Source organism: Bidens hawaiensis, unplaced genomic scaffold, assembly GCF_021521415.1.
Source record: "Bidens hawaiensis isolate Kalapana, Puna unplaced genomic scaffold, B.hawaiensis_p1.1 tig00014712_1, whole genome shotgun sequence".
In the NCBI taxonomy this organism is placed as follows: domain Eukaryota; kingdom Viridiplantae; phylum Streptophyta; class Magnoliopsida; order Asterales; family Asteraceae; genus Bidens; species Bidens hawaiensis.
The window spans coordinates 57,314-75,909 of record NW_027492287.1 but is presented as its reverse complement, the minus strand read 5'-3'; the positions used below and the strand labels follow the sequence as shown (position 1 = coordinate 75,909).

The 18,596-nt window shown below is 35.2% G+C and overlaps 1 protein-coding gene across 1 annotated transcript; it reads left to right on the top strand.

Moving 5' to 3' along the window:
* Positions 1-12,114: 12,114 nt before the first annotated feature.
* LOC143547336 (uncharacterized) lies at positions 12,115-18,150 on the top strand. The gene is made up of 7 exons (XM_077038788.1): positions 12,115-12,424; positions 13,748-13,887; positions 14,241-14,489; positions 14,745-14,879; positions 15,903-16,085; positions 16,180-16,341; positions 17,604-18,150. Exons 1-7 carry the CDS (start codon positions 12,115-12,117, stop codon positions 18,012-18,014), a joined length of 1,590 nt encoding a protein of 529 aa, XP_076894903.1. The 3' UTR covers positions 18,015-18,150.
* Positions 18,151-18,596: the final 446 nt, after the last annotated feature.

Sequence of the window (18,596 nt, the reverse complement as noted above, 5' to 3'; positions counted from 1 at the left end):
AGTGGGTGGTGGTGGAAGATTAGTGGCAGACGATTGTGGTAGCCGGTGAACGGTGGTGGTGGACGGTGGGTGGTGGTGATGCACAGTTGTGGTGGGTGGTGGACGGTGGTGGTGGTAGTGGCCGACGGTGGGTGGTGGTGATGGACGGTGGTGGGTGGTGGTGGTGATGGTGGACGATGGGTGGTGGTGATGGACGGTTGTGGTGGGTGGTGGACGGTGGTGGTGGCTAACGGTGGGTGGTGGATGGTGGTGGTGGCGAACTATGGGTGGTGGGTGCTGGTAGTGGACAATGGTTGTGGCCGACGGTGGGTGGTGGTGGTCCTGTACGGTGGTGGTGGTGGTCGGTGATGGTGGTGGTGACGGTGGGTGGTGGACAATGGTGGTGGCAGACGGTGGGTGATGGTGGTGGTGGTGGTGTTGGACATTGGGTGTTGATAGGATGTGAAGAAATGTGAAGAAGTGTAAAGAAGTTGAACAATAGCTTATTTTTTAAGACCATAAAAGCATTTTTCAAATTTTTTTTCTTCTAAAAAAACAAACAGTATTCAGAAGCTTATGTCTGCGCGCCCGCAGACATAAGCCCGTTGTAGACCTTTTAAGCAAAAACAAACAGAACCTAAATCTCACTAACTTTTGGTTTATAAAATAAAACTGGCTTTAGAGTCTGTGTAACACACGAGATAATTCAAATAATAAAGTTATAAATAAAGCAAATAAGTACATATTGTATATGGAAAATATGCTTATATCTATACTGTGTGTACATAAATTGATTTTATTTATATCAGAAAAATGATTTTTTTCAAAAAAAAAACGAACTTAATAAATAATATTAATAATAATAATAATAGCACAAGTGCAAAAACATACCCGAGAATGGTTCATCTATTGGAAATTTGATTCTCAGTATCATATATATATATATATATATATATAATTGAAATAATTTTGGTTATGAACCAATTTCAAAAAAAAATTCATATAATAATAGTTCTGAGTTACATCATGAACATGATTTTTATAATTTTGAGAGGGCTTCTTGACTTTGTCATAATGACAACACATAAAAATAGCACATTAACCTGCTCCATTTTGTAAATGTTTTGCTTCGCTTGAGCACAATTTTGTATGACATGTTTCACACACTACATTTTAATCACCATTAAAGGAAAAGTTAATACTGACACAAATGTTTCAAATTTGATAAAAGTTAGAAGCATTAATAGGCCTAGAGGTAGCATGTCGAAAGTGTTCGCTGTTTTTTCTTAAATTTTAATAGTTGTGAGAAAAATAGTTAATTAGCCAAATCCCGAATCTTTTCATTATTTCCAAAAATGCCATTGAAAATAAATTCGAAACCTAAATCACGTTTAAAATTCTAACTTTCATTATTTGGCATTTTCAAGTCAAAACTTTGAACCCGTAACAAATTTGATGATAAATCTACCTGCATTCTCAAACTTTTAAAAATACTCATATTACCCATTTGACTCGTAACAAATTTTGAGTCAAACGTAATTAACTTGTACCATACAATCTATTTACCAACTTTTGACTCGTAACAATCAAATTTAATTCCCACAAAAAACCTGAAATAATCGTTGATAAAAAAAACCGAGAAACTGACTATGATAAATTTTATTATATATGAAAGTGAATGGTATATATTATTACATTTTAACACACACACATATATATATATATATATAGTTTAGTAAATTAACTGGAAAAAAATAAATTGATAGATTTAAAGCATATATTTATAATTTATAAGAATATTTATTTTTATAAAAATGTATAGTATATATATAATAAAATAGAGTTTAAAGGACGGTGAATAATTTGATCATGTTATAGATGTAATATAAATGGAGTGTAAAAAAAATGAATAATTATTAATCTCTAGCATAATTATTAGTTTGGAGGGAAAAAAAGTTATAAGGTTTAACCACAAACTGACATGAAAGTTATTTTACTTTATTAAAATAGATAGATATATACTTTTTCGGTGGTGGTGGTTGTTATTTATAGAAGTGATACTTTTTCAGGCTTGCAAACCTAGCTTTCAGTTATATATGAGGTGCGTTTGGCCTTGATTTAATTCATGTTTTTAACATGTTTTTAGGCTTTTTCATGAGCAGGATAACTACTATAAATTTGTCCCATTAGTTTCAATTATAACTTTGAAATCCTCAAATAAAACAAAGTGTTTAAAATTCAAGGGTGTGTTCAATTGTTAACTTATGTATATGCTGGGAGAAGTGGCGAAGTTTGGGCTTAGTTAAAGGGTGACCGACGTCACGAACATAAAAATTTTCAGTTCGGCAATTTGATTCAAGTCGGTTCGGCGATTCGTTTCAGGTAGGCAATCTAGTTCGGGTCAGGTCAAATAATATGAAATCTAAATATCTAATTTTTCTTCATTTATTCAAATGATTGTTTAAAAAAAAAAACTAGATGATTTTTTAACTAACAAAGACCTAAAATATTCATGATAACGCGAGAGGAAGGGTGCGTTACTCGACGGTGCGGCGTGTGTGGTGTCTCCAAGGTTGAAGACGTTGTCCTGTGTGTGGTGGCCGGTGGTCTCCAGGATTGTGGCCGATAGCGGCGGACGACGGTGTGTGCAAGGACGGATCATATCACGAGCCAAGGCGGGCATCGGCCCATCCGGCCTTTTCATTTAGTAGAGTAAATTTTTCAAAAATGTCAATATATATATATATATAGAGAGAGAGAGAGAGAGAGAGAGTTCGGCCCATCCATATTATTTTTGTCCGACCCATCCATATTATTTATGTCCGGCCGACACTTTATTTTTCTTTAGATAAATTCCTTAAACCCGAAGAACGGGAAACTGTTTACCTAATCAGCGTAAAGAAAGCCTTATATGTCCAATTTTTTTAGACAAAAAGCCCAAGCCCAAATTATTTTTAAACAAAAAAAAAAACAATAAGTCCACACTCCCAACCCTAATCAAACAACTGAAGAAGAAGAGTGTTTGTCTGGACGCTAAGGTGTGATAAATGAAATCGAACATAAGCAGAAACAAGCTGCTCGAAGAAGACTTAGACTACTAGACCAGGGTCAAGTCACGAGTGCCTACATATCACAATTCAGACATTAGGCAAGCAACAAGTTCGGTGTTCTTATTTCCGATTTGGTATGTTAGCGCTTGGAATTATTGGAAGAATTAGTGCTTGAATTTGGTCTCCTTCATGAATTAGGAATATGTGTGTTTTTATTATGTGAATTCGGTTTTTGAATTTGAACTTGAGCCTTGAGGTACTAATCTTTCACCTCGCATCCTTTGTTTAAAAAAATGTGTTTTTTATGTGTAAGAACGGTAAGCTAAATAATTGAATCGGTATTTTAGTTGAATGATTGAATATAGAGTTTTTATTTTTTAACCCGACCCGACCAGGTTGTCAACCCGAAACTTAGAAGTAGGAAAAAGTTCGTCTCTCGTGACTTTCGGCCCATTCATACTAGATGTTCAAGATCCGCCACTGGGTATGTGCTTAGTGCTTGCCGGTCCAATGACTCAGTAAGTCAGAGACTTTGAACCGAATGAATGGTAGATAGTTTCCAAACCCTAACCTAATGGTAATCCTGTTGGGTTTTTTTTTTCTTTTTGTTTTTTGTTTAAACAAGTTTATCATTATTACAAATAGCCCCCCTTCAAGTTCGGGTTTTATAAAAACAAAGCTTTTAGTATTCAACTAGTATTTGTTTAAAAAAATGCAAGGTTATATATATATATATATATATATATATATATATATAATCAAATGCGGGGATATTATAAAAAATTAAAAAAAAATTAGTTGTGACCGGTAGCCTTTTGGAGAAATACCTTGGGGGTGACTGCGCTCAATACCTATAAAAATTTTCAGACAAAAATCATGAAATTTACGCTATTAACAGAAAAAACAGTAGTGGTCGAGGTCACCCCTGGTCTCCCTGAACCTTCGCCCCTGGAGCGGAGGATAATTTGAGAAATCAAATTACAATGAGAATAAGAAGTGCAAAAAATCAATTTGAACTATCCATTATGTATGTATAATTAATTAGTTTAATAATAACTGACTTGTAATTAACAAGAGATTAATGCGTCAAGATTCCAATGAAAATGAGGGTTTTTGAAATCAAACATGAATTATAAATAGCATTAATTTTGTAGCTATTATATACATATTATATTTTACTTCTATTCAAGACACAAAAACACTGTTTCTTTCAAAATACATTTATACTACCTGTACATAGTGCTTAGATGACTGTAACCATAAGCCCCTTCTTACACCTGTGTTGTCTTATTTACACGTGTTGGTTTTACGGCTGCCTCTTTTCTTCTCTTCTTTTTATTTACTTTATATATTATAGTCACCGCCATAGCTCTCTTTTTCTAATGCAATGGCGGTGGTGTTCTTGATTCATCTGGTGGAGATGGCTGCCGCTGACCACCGTTAACCATCTGACGATTGCTAAGCTTCAACACCTGTGAGTCGCTGCCACTCAATACGATGACGACGACGGTTGTTATCTGTGTCTGCACCATAAGCGTGGTTTCGCACACCTTTCAGGGTCTCAAATTTTCAGGCGATATTTCCTTCAAGTGCATCTATGCTTCAGCCATATCTCTTTCAGAAAAAGGTTCTGCGGATTGTTTTTACGATTTGCTGCTTTTTTTTTTGTATTTGATTTTGTGTTTTCGGCTATCAACGCCACTACATGATGCCTGATTAGCCCTGCTTGCGGTGCGCACATATGATGTATATATGTGTGAACCCTCGGGTGGGCAAAAGTGAAATTGCACTAATTTTGACGTTATTTTACTAATCTCGTGAAAATAACGTTAAAAGTGACGGACGGTTAATCAGGCATCATGTAGTGGCGTTGATAGCCGAAAGACAAGGGTACATGCACCGATCAGCCGGTGTCCCGATGATTGAGTGCTATGTGCCTTATGTCCAAGGCTTGATGCAAAACTACTATCGAGCCGGGGTCTCACAGGAAGCAGCCTCTCTATCCTTATGGGGTAGAGGTAAGGCTGTCTACATCTTACCCTCCTCAGACCCTACTATAGCTTTGCTATTGGTGGGATATACTGAGTACGATGATGATGATGATGATGATGATGATGATGATGATTTGATTTTGTGTTTTCACTTATAAATTCGATGTACTCTATGATTTTCAAAATGCATGCAGACTGTCCGTTGTTGTCGCAGACCAATCTAAGGTACAATTTACTACTGCATTTGTTACTTTCATGCTATGTTCTACTTTAGTTGACTTGATTGTTTGCTTTTGGGTGACATAAAGTTCAATTTTATTTGTTTTGAGTCCCAATTGAGAATCACGGTTAGGTTGCCGTGGAACTTCATCTGTTGTAGGTCGTTTTGGATTTTTTAGCCTCTTGAAAATCAAATGTCATGTCACTCATTTGCTGTTGATTGCATTTAGAGTTTGCTTTAATGTAGAGCGAGGAAATTATGATTTAATTCGATGTTACATTGATCTTTGAAATGCATGCATGTTAGGTGTTTGATGTAATGTTTAACTGAATTTGATTTTCTTATGATTTGTGGAATCTGGAGGATGATCTTTATGCTACATATATCTTAAGTTTGTGCTATACGTACGATAGGTTAGTAAATCAAGACAGAATGATGCAAAGGGGTGGTTTAATGGGAAGTCGATGTTATGTCACACGCTCCCCGGTTCCTTTTGTCTGTAGACGTGATACTCAAAAGGTGAGGTCTTCCTTCAGACCCAAGTGGGTGAAGCGGCGGGAATGAACGTGCAAATTTTGGGCTCTAAATAGAGATTGATTTTGCCTTTTGAGGTTTAGTTTAATAGGAGTCTGCGATGATAAGCTTCAAGATATTCGACAGGATTGGAGCAAAAATATGTGCAATCTGGATGGTTATGTGAAAGGAACAATTGTTTCTCTTACAAGGCAACCGTTTTATTTGCAGCCATGGTACATTTCTCATAATTTGTTCCATTAATTTATGTATCTGACTATTTAAGCCACATATAATTTAAGAAATCTGAATGGTTTTTGATGTATCCTATAATCTAACATAATTTTGTTGTATGTGGTTACTATATGCAATCAATTTCACTTTGGTTTCTATTTTGTTTCAATACGTTTCAAACCTGATTTATGATTGATTTCGGAAGAATCACATGTATGCCGTTTCGCTCATGTGTGCTACAGTTGTTTCTTCTTCCATTTTATTACATTTTGTGAGACTACAAATACACTTAGCTTTACTGGATGATGGTTATTCAATAGTGCTTTGGCCTATAGCTTTCCAAACAATCGATCGGTGTTTTCCCAGCTTTATGTCACCCGCCGCAATGCGACGGGTCTAAATACTAGTTACTAGTTAATTCAAAGTTACAAACCAGTTCTTATATATATATATATATATATATATATTAAGATTTACTTCTATTTTTATTATCTTTTAGCTGTAAATCTCATTACCACAAGCCAAAAACTCCCACTAACGAGCCGCTAATAGGAGGCAACACACAAAGAAACAGATTATAAAGCCAAAATTTTTCATCTAGTTCAGTCTAAATCCAACCTTCTAGCTCTATTTTTAATCCACACGTAACTTAACACCTTAATCACATCCAAAATCCACCAAATCTTAACCATATAGAAAAAATACAGCTGATCTAGGCTTTCCATATACACCAACACGCCACCATGACGATTGATTGCACCATCTTTCATGTATGCTCAATTCCAAGACATGTTTATAAAAATCGAACACATCTTCGATCGAAAACACATATATTCGGGATATATCACACCACAAACTAATGTTATACCAAACCACGGAAGCAACATGACAAGACGTAAGCATGTGATCCACTGTTTCATCCGAGGCAAAGCAACAACTACCATTGTCCAGACCTGTAATGACTTTTCTTTTTATCAAATTATCATTCGTCAAAAGTCAGCTAAGAAAAGCTCACCACGCTACCATATTCACTTTTAAAGGCACCCAAGGGTTACATTCTAAAATATTATTATGAGGCAAGGATTCAACTTGATACATTAGCTTTTTCACCAATGCCACCGAAACCAGCTCGAGCTATCGCCGCCCCATATCCATTTGTCACTAACACCTTTGAATCTAAAACAGTATAATATCTCTGATTCTCCGACTCCATAACTTCATTAACTTCATATCTATACCACGGATGCCTACACCAATTCCACTTAAGCATTATAACTCCATCCATTTCATCACATCGATCCGCCACCAAACAACCATTTTCCTTCTGCAAAGCAAAAAATATTAGGAAATGTGTTTTTTAGCATACCATCATCTAGCCACACATCCAACCAAAAATGAATTTTCAAACCGCTCCCCCCCCCCCTCCTTTAATCAGCTTAGATAAAGAAACTTGAGAAATTACTAGGAAGTTATTAAGTTTCCTCATCTTTTTGCTTGAATTCCCTTATTTATTTTTCTTTTTCAACATCAAAATTAAAAAATAACATCTAAAAAATGGTTTGCAAGGGCAAAGTGTCTTTGGTTTATATTTTCAAGGTTAAAAATCTCCTTAGAGAACATTTACACGTAAGAGCACAAGAAGGGGAAGAAATCAATCTAATCGTTCATTCTTACCACATGTTGGGCTTCTGGAAAATGAAAAATGATACATTGTTTAACAACATACGAGTGTCAATCAATAGACTAAAAGAAGACCTCAAAAGAAATTTGTTCTTACGGGTTAAAAACAGAAGGATAATGGAGGGTCTAGTGTAACATCCCGAAAACTCCCATACTAATTTTGACAATTTAGAAAGTTGAGGTACTAGTTAGTCATTTAGCTGAAATAAAATTTAAAACACTCACGAAGCGACACGTGCCCAATGACTAATCGGATGAAATTGACATGTGTCTGATGACTAATCAAATGGAATGACAGTATCGCCACTGTCACACCACAACCTACGACGGAAGCGAACCGTTGGTTCACAGCTCACAAGGTACTATCATACAAATTAAATATGACAATGACTAATTTATTTATTACTTCCAAAATTTCAAACAAGTACACAAAGTTTAACAAATTACTAAACAATCCAAATTATACAACCATTCAAACACAAATGTCTTTATTAAGTTAACTGAGGGATCTCTAAGTGCTTCTTCGCCTTAGCTTCAAACCAAATGATAACCTGCAAATGCGTACAAAATAATATAATTTGTCAACACGAGGTTGAGTGAGAAAAATCACTAGTTTTGATGTAATAATGATATATAAATAAAAGAGCAAAACTGATATTGTGAATATAAATCAATTAAACCATGAGCAAATAAAGAGTGTCAATTAACCATGCCTCACAAACACGGGATATGACTACTATGACAGTCGTATGATCATACTATAATGTGATTATGATGGACCTCTCCAAATGCGATAAAATAAAACAACTAAATAAGTAGCAGTTAGTCATTCAATTGATAAACACACAATACTCACAGTTTGCTAATGCATATATAATATAATATGTAAATACTAATAGGTACTCATATGTCCCCAAAACGTTTAAAGTCATTAAAACATGGGGAATGACTTCTCACCTTATTACTTAGGCGAGATTAGAGAATAATAATAATAAGCGAGAAACCAAATTTTAGCGTGATGACTCAGTTAACCCAAATGAACCTAAAACTTAGAGACAATAAACTAGAATTAAAACTGAGAACATAGCCACTAGAATCAATTCAAACGGACGTATAGAACTCCGGGTATGAGATTTTCAGTAAATAAGCGAGCTGGTACTGACCGGAATCCAAACAGCGAGTCGGGAGTCAGGTTTTGGTTAGTACACTCAAAATCTTGAAATAAATCAAAAACCTTCTGATCCGAATAGTAGTTTTAACCATAAGGTTGAGTAATCAAATAGTCAAAGAATTTGACTATTATGCCCTTAAACGAGCCGGGATCAAATTGACCGCTGAGACTTCATCAATCGGTAAAATTGATTGAGGTCTCTTGTTCTACAGATGAAAAACTACAATATTGAAGAAGACAACTTACCCCAGAGATGAATAGAAGGATGAGAACATCGTGGTCAAAAAATTCTTAAACTTAAAAGTCAACATAGCAATACGAACTTGATTAATTCTTGAAGAAAATGATGAAAGATGAGAGGGATTTCGTGGGATTGATGTTATGAACGGTTGATACAAGGATTTTAGGGTTTATGGTTGTATTTTGGTTAAGAATACAGAGATAATACTTATTAATTTAACAATCAAACTCGATTAGGAAAGTGAATAAGCAATTAATGACTTAATCGGTTTTAATAACTCAAATATCTTGGGGTGATGAACAAGAAATGGATGTAGACAATGTACGATAGTAGATTATAAAATAAGTTCCCGAAATTAACCCATTAGATTTTGTTTTTTTGGCAAAATTAGTCCCTGTAGCTCCCGAAAATGCATTTTAGTCATTTTAAGCGATTTTAAGAGTTTCTAAGGGCTATTTGGCATGATTGAAAGTTATGAAATTATAACTTAGTTAAACAAAATTAAATACTAATAAATTCAAGATTTATTAATACAAAATATCCTAATTATATTCCTGAGTCATGTAAACGAATACGGTTATGAATATGAAAAATCCGAAATGTTACACTTGTCAACATGAAAGGGCATGTACCATCACAAGAATGAATGGTGGCGATCGACGATCCGATCGAGGGTGTGAGTGAACAACTATAAATAGCGGTCATGGGCTGCTCATTTGTGACATCCCGAACACCAAACCACTATCACTTTCTCGAAGTTTGAGTCCCGACACCATCTAGAGTTTCAATGTTTCATAATTCGACACCCTGCGTATAGTCGAAGTACTCCTCGTTTGCCCTTAAGCGTTATACCTATTTTAAGGTAAGAGTTATTTTTAAGATGTTTCAGTTCAGAGCTTAGATCCTAGTCAATGATATAGTCTAAACATTGAAAAGTTTATAGATATATTTAAACTTTTTATACATAAAGGTTTACAAAAATAAACATTTCTTTATTATTAAGAAACATAAAATTTTACATATAAAGGTTATTGCCAATTGGCTTTCTTCTAAAGGAAGAAATATTATTTTTTTATATAAAAGATATGTATAAATAATTAAACATAAAAGTGTGACGGGCATGTAGTAACTGAAAGGGTGACAATACTAGTAGCCGAGTTTCTTGTCTAACGAAGGTAATTCGTATAAATCCCAATCAACCGTGGGACACGCTTACTTTCCTAGAGAGCTTAATGAAAGTGGTTGAATATTAGGCCAAATCACGCCACACCAAACGTCATACGAACTAAAGTAATCATTTTGAATAAAAATGACTTTTGTATCAAAAGAAATATTTTATTAAGGTTTAAAGCTACAAATTGGACTAAAGGTCTAAATTCTAAAGCTAGATCATTCGATCTAGACAAATTATTAAACTATTATTCTCGAACTATAGGTTTGAGGTAATCGTTCTCAATACAGATAAATTGTTAGTTGAACAACTCATCAAAAGGTGAATACGCTCAACCGTTTTATATCGTTAATACGCTTTACCTTTTTAGAGCATGGTTACGTTCAACCTTTTTACAAAAGTCATTACTCTTTTAATTTATGTATATCTATCCATCTTTAAAGAGTCAGAAAAGAATTTACATGAGGGTTGATTCAAATCCTCTAAAACGTTTTGATACAATTTAGTAATTAAACACTCAGGCTAAAATACACATGTGTTTAGATGCTTACATATATGATCTGTAGTGGCCCCACTACAAAGGCAAGTAACTGTCTCGAGGGCGCGTAACCATCCACTAAGTGGTCTATGTGTATGTTTAGTTTCGATGAGGCGGGCTGAGACCCACTGAGTCGTCGAAAGCTATTGGTAATTGTGTCATAACAAATTATAAATACCTTAATCGAGTCAGCATTATTCACCAGCATATAGTAGACGTTTTTTAGAAAGCGTTTTCATGTAAGCACGAGTAAATGGATATGCCCAGTGGAAATATAAGATCGCTAGGCATAGAATATAGTTGATGGCTCAGCTAAGTTTTTGTAAACGAAGCATATGTAAATCTTGTCTTAAAGCAAGTAATTTTGCAAAACGTAAAAAGGTATGTAATTCCCTATGTTATGAAAGTAAATATTTTATTAAACATTTTCTGTTGCGTAATCAAGTTTTGATAAATTAACAAACTCGGTACCAACTACTGGTCACACGGCTAGGCCCTGAGGCCGGGTGTGACACCTAGATGGGGAGAAATGGTTTAGATTGTCGTTTTGGTTTTATTGTATCGAGGCATGTACTAAGACCAAACTTAGTAGTGGTGGGGGAAAGGTCCATCACCTTCTTTCCCATTGGTTGGTTTACAACCTTGGCCTCGCCATCATCCTCATCAAACGTTTTCTACAGAACGCTGTGACACTTTTTGAACCCTAAAACGCCCCAAACTGCCCAGGGGGTGTTCCCCGACATTTTGGGCCAAAACTTACCCCAAAACGCTTGACTACTCTTGGTCTAAAAGGTGTAGGGTTAGATTTGGGTTTGTGCTTTTGGGGTGGCGAGCAGCCTGGAAGTTTTTTTTGTTCTTTAATAAATTTAGGCCTTTTAAATAAACAAAAACAACTTAGAAAAACAATTTTCCAAACAATTAACAAACAGAGAATTGCATAGGTGTTTTGTACGGGGTGAACCAAAGGCCAAAGGCCACCATCAGCTAGTTCAACCAGACGTACGGAGCCCTTGAGTGCCTTCAAATTATCTCCGGTTACGGGGAAAACCCACCCATCCAAAAGTCCACTAATGGTAAATTCCGAGAGCCCTAAGGTTGAATCGGAGATTACAAAGATCTCGATAACCCTTCATTGAGTCATTCATGCCTTGCCTGCTCAAAGTGTTGTCTGTAAGAATTAAGCGTGAGTCCTACCGCACTAGGGATGAGCTCAGTACCGCACATGTATCATTACCGAATTTGTTCATTTAAAAGAAAAAACAAACAATTATTATACACTCGATCTAAAACACAAAAAGGAAGCAGTGCTTGGACTCGTCCTGAACAATGTCTCGGTTGTGCACGCCACTTTTCGACCACACCAATCTCTTCTTCCTCCATCCCCACCGGACTCCCAACTTCCCGCCGGTATCCCTTTCCACGTCATCCTCTCGCCGGAATCTCACCGTACGTTCATCATCCGCCGAATCACAGACGTCCAATTCAGATAATCTCATCCCCGTACTCGCCACTTCCGCCGCTCTACTTTTCCTCAGTTTCGGTAGCTCCGCCAGCTTCGCCGCTACCTCCGGCCGTGTTCCACCGGTTGCAGCTGTATCCGATGCCGATACATTGGTCGACAATCACTCAATTCAAGGTTTTGTTTACTTAATTGACCTAATTGGCTAATACCGTCCACTTGATTTGATTTTTTGTTTCGATATTATTATGAATAGTAGGTTTGAATTTGTTATCGGTTAATGTAGGTTTACTGTTTAAGTTAGTTAGTTAATTAAGTCAATTGCAAAGAAGAGTGAGTTTATATGTGTCAACTAATAAGAGAGCAATGCAGAAAAATATCGGATATCCGTCATCATTCTGAGATCTCGGTAATTTTAATATAATGCAGAAGTTATATATATAGCAATTTAGCACTAAAATTCAATATCCTCTTCTACCATTAACAAACTAACCTTGTGCAACTCACAGAACCCTAGCAATTGTAGTAAGTAGGAACTGATTAAGACTTAAAACACTAACATTAAACACTAAAAATTGACTATTAACACTTAAAAGACTGATATCGGGAAAATCGGGATATATGTCAGTCCAATATTGTCAATATCGCCAATAATATTGGGGCCGATAATGGTGATATATCGGCGATATCGACTACGTAGAGTGAGAGAGATCATATGTTTAGAACTCTTAACTATTGCTGTTCAAGCTTTAAAGTCTAGATGAATATATGTTAGGTTATGACGTCAGGACTTCTTATATATGATTGTTGTTTTGCTTGTGAATACAGATAGCTACGCAGTCAATATGGGTGCTATATCGGTTATCGGTCCCCATGTGAAATATTGGTCAGAATATTGGTACCGATAATCTCGGCGATATTGACCGATATATCATCAGTATCGTTCTTCCATTCGTCTTTCTTCTTCTTGTTGCTATCAGTGTTTTAAGTCTTACTTGTCAATTGTTAGTGTTTTAAGTCTTATTCAGTTTCTACTTGCTACAATTGCTAGTGTTTTGTAAGTTGCAAAAGGTTAATTTGTTAAAGGTTGGAGAGTATATTGAATAGTTAGTGTTAAATTGCTACATATCTAAATTCTGCATGATATTAAAATTACAGATATCCCACCACGATAACCTATATCTCATATATCGGTCCTTAACCAATATCCGGTTTTTTACCGCATTAACTACATAGACAGATAGCTATAGTTATGAAAATTAGGTATGAATTCGTTATCGAGAATGGAGGTTTACTCATTAAAATAGTTAATCAAGTCAATTGCGAAGAAGAGTGCGTTTATTTGTTTCAATTAAAAAGAGAGAGATAGAGAGATCTTATGTTTTGAAAACAAATTATTGCTGTCTAAGCTTCAAAATCTAGGTGAATATATGTTAGGCTATAATGTTTACATCAGGACTTGTTATATATGTGTGAATGTTGTTTCGTATGTGAATATAGATAGTGAAGATGTTGGAGAATATGATAATGACGAAGAATTAAAAGCTGCATTCGAGAGTTACAAATCAAAAACTTATGCTCTTAGTGTTCCATTGAGAATCGTTGCATTGCGCAACTCGGTCCCTCCGCTATGGATTAAGGTTTAGTTGCTTGAATTCTCTTTATCATGTGTATTGTGCAGTTGCTCATAAGATTCGGTATTTTTTCTTAACAGAAAGAAGTTAGGTTTGGCTTAGAAATGTGACAAAGAAGTGTATCACCTTATAATTAAATAGCTTAAATGAGTGGATTTGGGTTATCCTTTATATCCAACGGGCCAAATGGGTTAAATTGAACAGTTTAATTTAAACCATTTAATTATAAAGGAAACATGTCAAGTGTATAAAACCTTGGAATTTGCTCTATTAGGATCTGGGAGGAACATTAAGATTTTGTTCATGTCACAGGCTCTTGATTATCATCTTTATTCTTTAACTAGTTCATATTTACACAGAGTTTCATACAATCTCAAGGAAAGAGAGTGAGATTTCGTCTAGAGTTTCGTGGAACTATTCAGGATATATTTTCAGAACTCTCTACAACAATTGGTAAAGGAGTTGTTACTTCTAAATCTGTTGGTGCTGCGGATATTGTATCTCTTGGTGACACCTGGCTTAATTTTGCCATTATTAAGAAACTAATAGAACCCGTACAAGGGGTTGATGATCAAGATTGGTTTCACACATTAAGCGACAAGTGGAAGGTGAGATACATATACATTTGATTATAGTATCAGTTGGGCACCTGTCGTTTCTAACCTGTAAAACACAATAATACCCGATTTGACAGCCCTAGTGTCAGTTGGTGCTAAAATATAAAGCATCTAAAGAAGCCTAATAAGATAAAGTCTTAATGTACATGATACAAGTATTTATTACATGCTAATGCTTTGCAAAGGCTACTCTTGTTTAAATGCAATTGTTTTATTAATTTAAGGGTTGTCTTATAATAATCTCAGGCATATTTGCGCAGGAATGATGAAGGAGAATCAGACGTGCAAGGTAAGATATATGCGGTTCCGTATCGATGGGGAAGCATGGTAATAGCTTACCGGAAAAACAGATTTCGACAACATAATTTGGCCCCTATACAGGTAAATTTTTTAAAATATATACATTTGTCAATGTCAACCCTTATATGAAAACGGCTCAATTCAGTATCGGGCAAACATGTAAAAGAAAGCTATCTATAAAGGAAACATGTAAAATGAATCGAACAAGCCAAAAGCCACTGAAGTGTATTCAGATGCTCACAACCATCTAATCATTTTATTAAAAGAATCATTATGTTATTATTTTAATATTATGCTACAATTTACACATTAATTATTTGTAAGCTTCAAAAAGTGAGAACAAGTAGGCCTGTAAACGAACCAAACGGACATGAATAGGGCTTGTTCATGCTTGTTCGTTTAGTTTTAACTGGACAAACGGTCGAAGACGAACAATTAAACAGAGTGAGTTTTCTTGTTCGTGCTTATTCATTAAGAAATTGAATGTGTTAGTGCTCGTATATGTTCATTAGGTAAGACTTAAGAGTATAAACGAATGGTTAATGAACGTAAATGAACATAGATGAACAAACGTTTACGAGCGAACACCAATTAAAATAAAAGTGAACATCAATCTGTTGAGCCTAAAAAATTAATAAAATTAGACTAAATTGTAATGGGTAATATTTTATTTTCATAAATTTGACTAAATTGTAATGGGTAATATTTTATTTTCATAAATTTGACTAAATTGTAATGGAACTAATATATTCAAGTGAATATAAACAGAAACAACCTTAACAAAAGTAATCTAACGAACGAACAAAAACGATGTAAACAAACAGACTTAAACAAACGTTCACAAACATAAATGAATGAACGCGACATTTGTTCATGTTTGTATTTTAACTAATGAACAGATAATGCTATTTATATTTGTTTATTAACTAAATGAACATATACGAATAACCTGCCGAACGGCTGACGAACAGTTCACTGAACTGAGACGCTCGGTTCGTTGACAAGCCTAGGAATAAGTGTTGGTGGGTCAAGACAATCCAACCCTGTCTGAGTGTCTGACTCATACTTCAAACATTACTCATTTTGACCGAATCATCGTTGCAGGACTGGTCAGACCTGTGGCGTCCTGATCTTGCTGGAAAGATTGCAATGGTTGATTCACCAAGAGAGGTTATTGGTGCGGTTTTAAAATACTTAGGGGCATCATATAACACAAGCGACATTGATTCTGAAGTTACTGGTGGGAGAAATGCTGTGAAGCATGAACTTGCTTCACTTAGAAAACAGGTATCATGATGCAGCCAAATCATAAAATGTTAATGTATGATGGTGGCTCTGTAAATATTATATAATCATCTTTACTAAGATGATGTTTTTGTAGGTTCGGTTATTTGATAGTGCAAATTATCTTAAAGCATTTAATGTTGGCGATGTTTGGGTGGCTGTTGGGTGGAGTAGTGATATTGTTCCTGCTGCCAAACGCATGTCAGATGTTGCTGTGATTGTTCCAAAATCAGGAGCTAGTTTATGGGCCGATTTATGGGTATGCTTAATTTACATTTTACAGAAACTTTAGTTTTTATTATTTATGTACCTGTATGATACTTTTTTTTTCCAACTTTTTTAGCTTTATATGTATAGTTATTGTGTTGATTATGATACAAAAACAATATTATAACAGCAATAATTAAAATGTTTGACTTGACACATTTTAGGTGGATTTTTTTTAGGTTTTAGCTAGGGGTGTAGATGAGCCGAGCCGAGCCAAGCCAGACTAAGCTCGAGCTCGGTTTGTGAGTAATCGCACAACTCACAAGCTCAAGCTCTGCTCGTTTATTTTTTAACTGTTTTTATATATATGTATATATACTCTTTTATATATGTTATTTTTTATAATTTCACATATAACATAATATATACATTTTAATTTTGTATAGCTATACATTTAGTAATATTTGTTATGTAATTATATATTATATTATATTGGCTAGTTTAGGCGATCTCATCTTAGCTCAGGTGTTTCAAGTAAGTGGGTTGTAAACGGACTGGACATTTAGTGAATAGTCCGTGAACCGTTCAGCTGTAAGTTCGTTTATGTTTATTTAATAAACAATCAAACATGAACAGAAAATTTTGTTTTAATTAAAACGAACAAACATGAACACGTCTTTATATCCCTTTATGTGCTTTAGTTTACGCTCGTTTAAATTTGTTTATGTCCATTTATGTTCTTTAGTTTACGTTTGTTTAAGTTTGTTTGTTTTTAAGTTTGTTTGTTTACGTTAGTTAATGTATTTCATTTAAGTTATGTCCGTTTGTTACGATCTCGAACAGTTCATTTATACCAATAATGAACAAACATAAACGACAGGAACTTGTTTATTTTCTTAACGAAAGAACACGAACAAGAAAATCCTGTTTGTTGAAATGTTCGTGTTTGATAGTTAGTTCGGTTAAAGTTAAATGAATGAGCACGAACATGCTCCATTCGTGTTCGTTCGGTTTGCTTACAAACCTAAGCTTGAGTAGCTCACGAGCGACTCGGCTTGTTTACATCCCTAGTTTTAGCTAAATTGTTTTATTTAACTCAAGTCAACCCATTCATAAGTAACCTGGTCAAATTACCAAATGAGTTAAGTTCATTATGTGTCATCACTCATCAGAACTGCATAAACTGGCATATATGGAATTAATTAAGTATTTTACAAAAAACCACAAGTAATATCAGAAAACCTAACACAAGCTTGATAGCAACAAACTATAATCTTATTTATTATTATTTTTTTTAATAATTTTTGTATGCAGGCAATACCGGCTGCTACAGGCATAGCTAAAGACGAACTTGGAGGGCGAATTAGAGGGCCATCTCCGCTTGTGCACCAATGGTTAGATTTCTGCTTGCAAGGTCAAAGAGCTATACCTTTTGAAGAGGAGGTAGTTGCGGGTGCATCACCATTAGCCATTGACCACACCCCTGCCCCAAAGCCAAAAAGTTTGACCATAAATAAACCAAAGCTTGATACAAATCTCATTGCGGGAGTGCCCCCACCTGATATTTTAACAAGATGCGAGTTCTTGGAGCCTTTATCGGATTCTGCGTCTTTAGATTATCAGTGGTTAATAGGTAGCATGCAAAGTGCTAATCGCGGGCTTATGCATAAGTTCCAACATTTCATATTTCAGGCGTCAAAAGTCCTACAGAATAAGGTATTGTAGCTTTACATATGTCTATATAACTTAAGTCTTAATTATTGAATTTTGTTTTCAAATCCTTTTAGGAGGTTGTAAGCTGTGCAAATTATGAACTCTCTCAATTGATATGTTTCATTTTAGTATGAGCCTGCAAATAAGATTTCAAACCCAAGTCAGTAGTCTTTACTTGGTTTCAGTCTTTTTTTTTTTTTGGGTTAAAGGAGACGGAACCCCGCAAAAAGAACGAAACTACAAAGAAAAGGAGATTACAATACAAGGCCTTGGGTATCCCAGGGCATTTCCCCAAGGACAACACCAACCCTCAAACAAACAAACAAACACAACCCAAAACCAAACCGACCAACAAACACTCACTCAAACCAGCCTGGCAAAGTACCCAAAACTAATCCAAACATCAAATTTAAGCTACCTACTAAGCCATAAACAAACTAAACAAAACAGAAGACCATACCAACTATTACAAAACAAGGCACAAACAAAATACCCAAAAACTAGATAATCAACTGAATTATAGCAGTTATGTTCTCATTTGTTATTATCATAGTCTAGACTAGGGTATCTATGTGTAATATATGATTCTTTATA

Excerpts from the sequence above, each read along its gene's own strand:
- LOC143547336 (XM_077038788.1), top strand. The coding sequence starts at position 12,115 with ATGTCTCGGTTGTGCACGCCACTTTTCGACCACACCAATCTCTTCTTC. Across the intron at positions 12,425-13,747 it reads CGACAATCACTCAATTCAAG|ATAGTGAAGATGTTGGAGAA; the intron begins GTTTTGTTTACT and ends ATGTGAATATAG. Across the intron at positions 16,342-17,603 it reads GTTTATGGGCCGATTTATGG|GCAATACCGGCTGCTACAGG; the intron begins GTATGCTTAATT and ends TTTTGTATGCAG.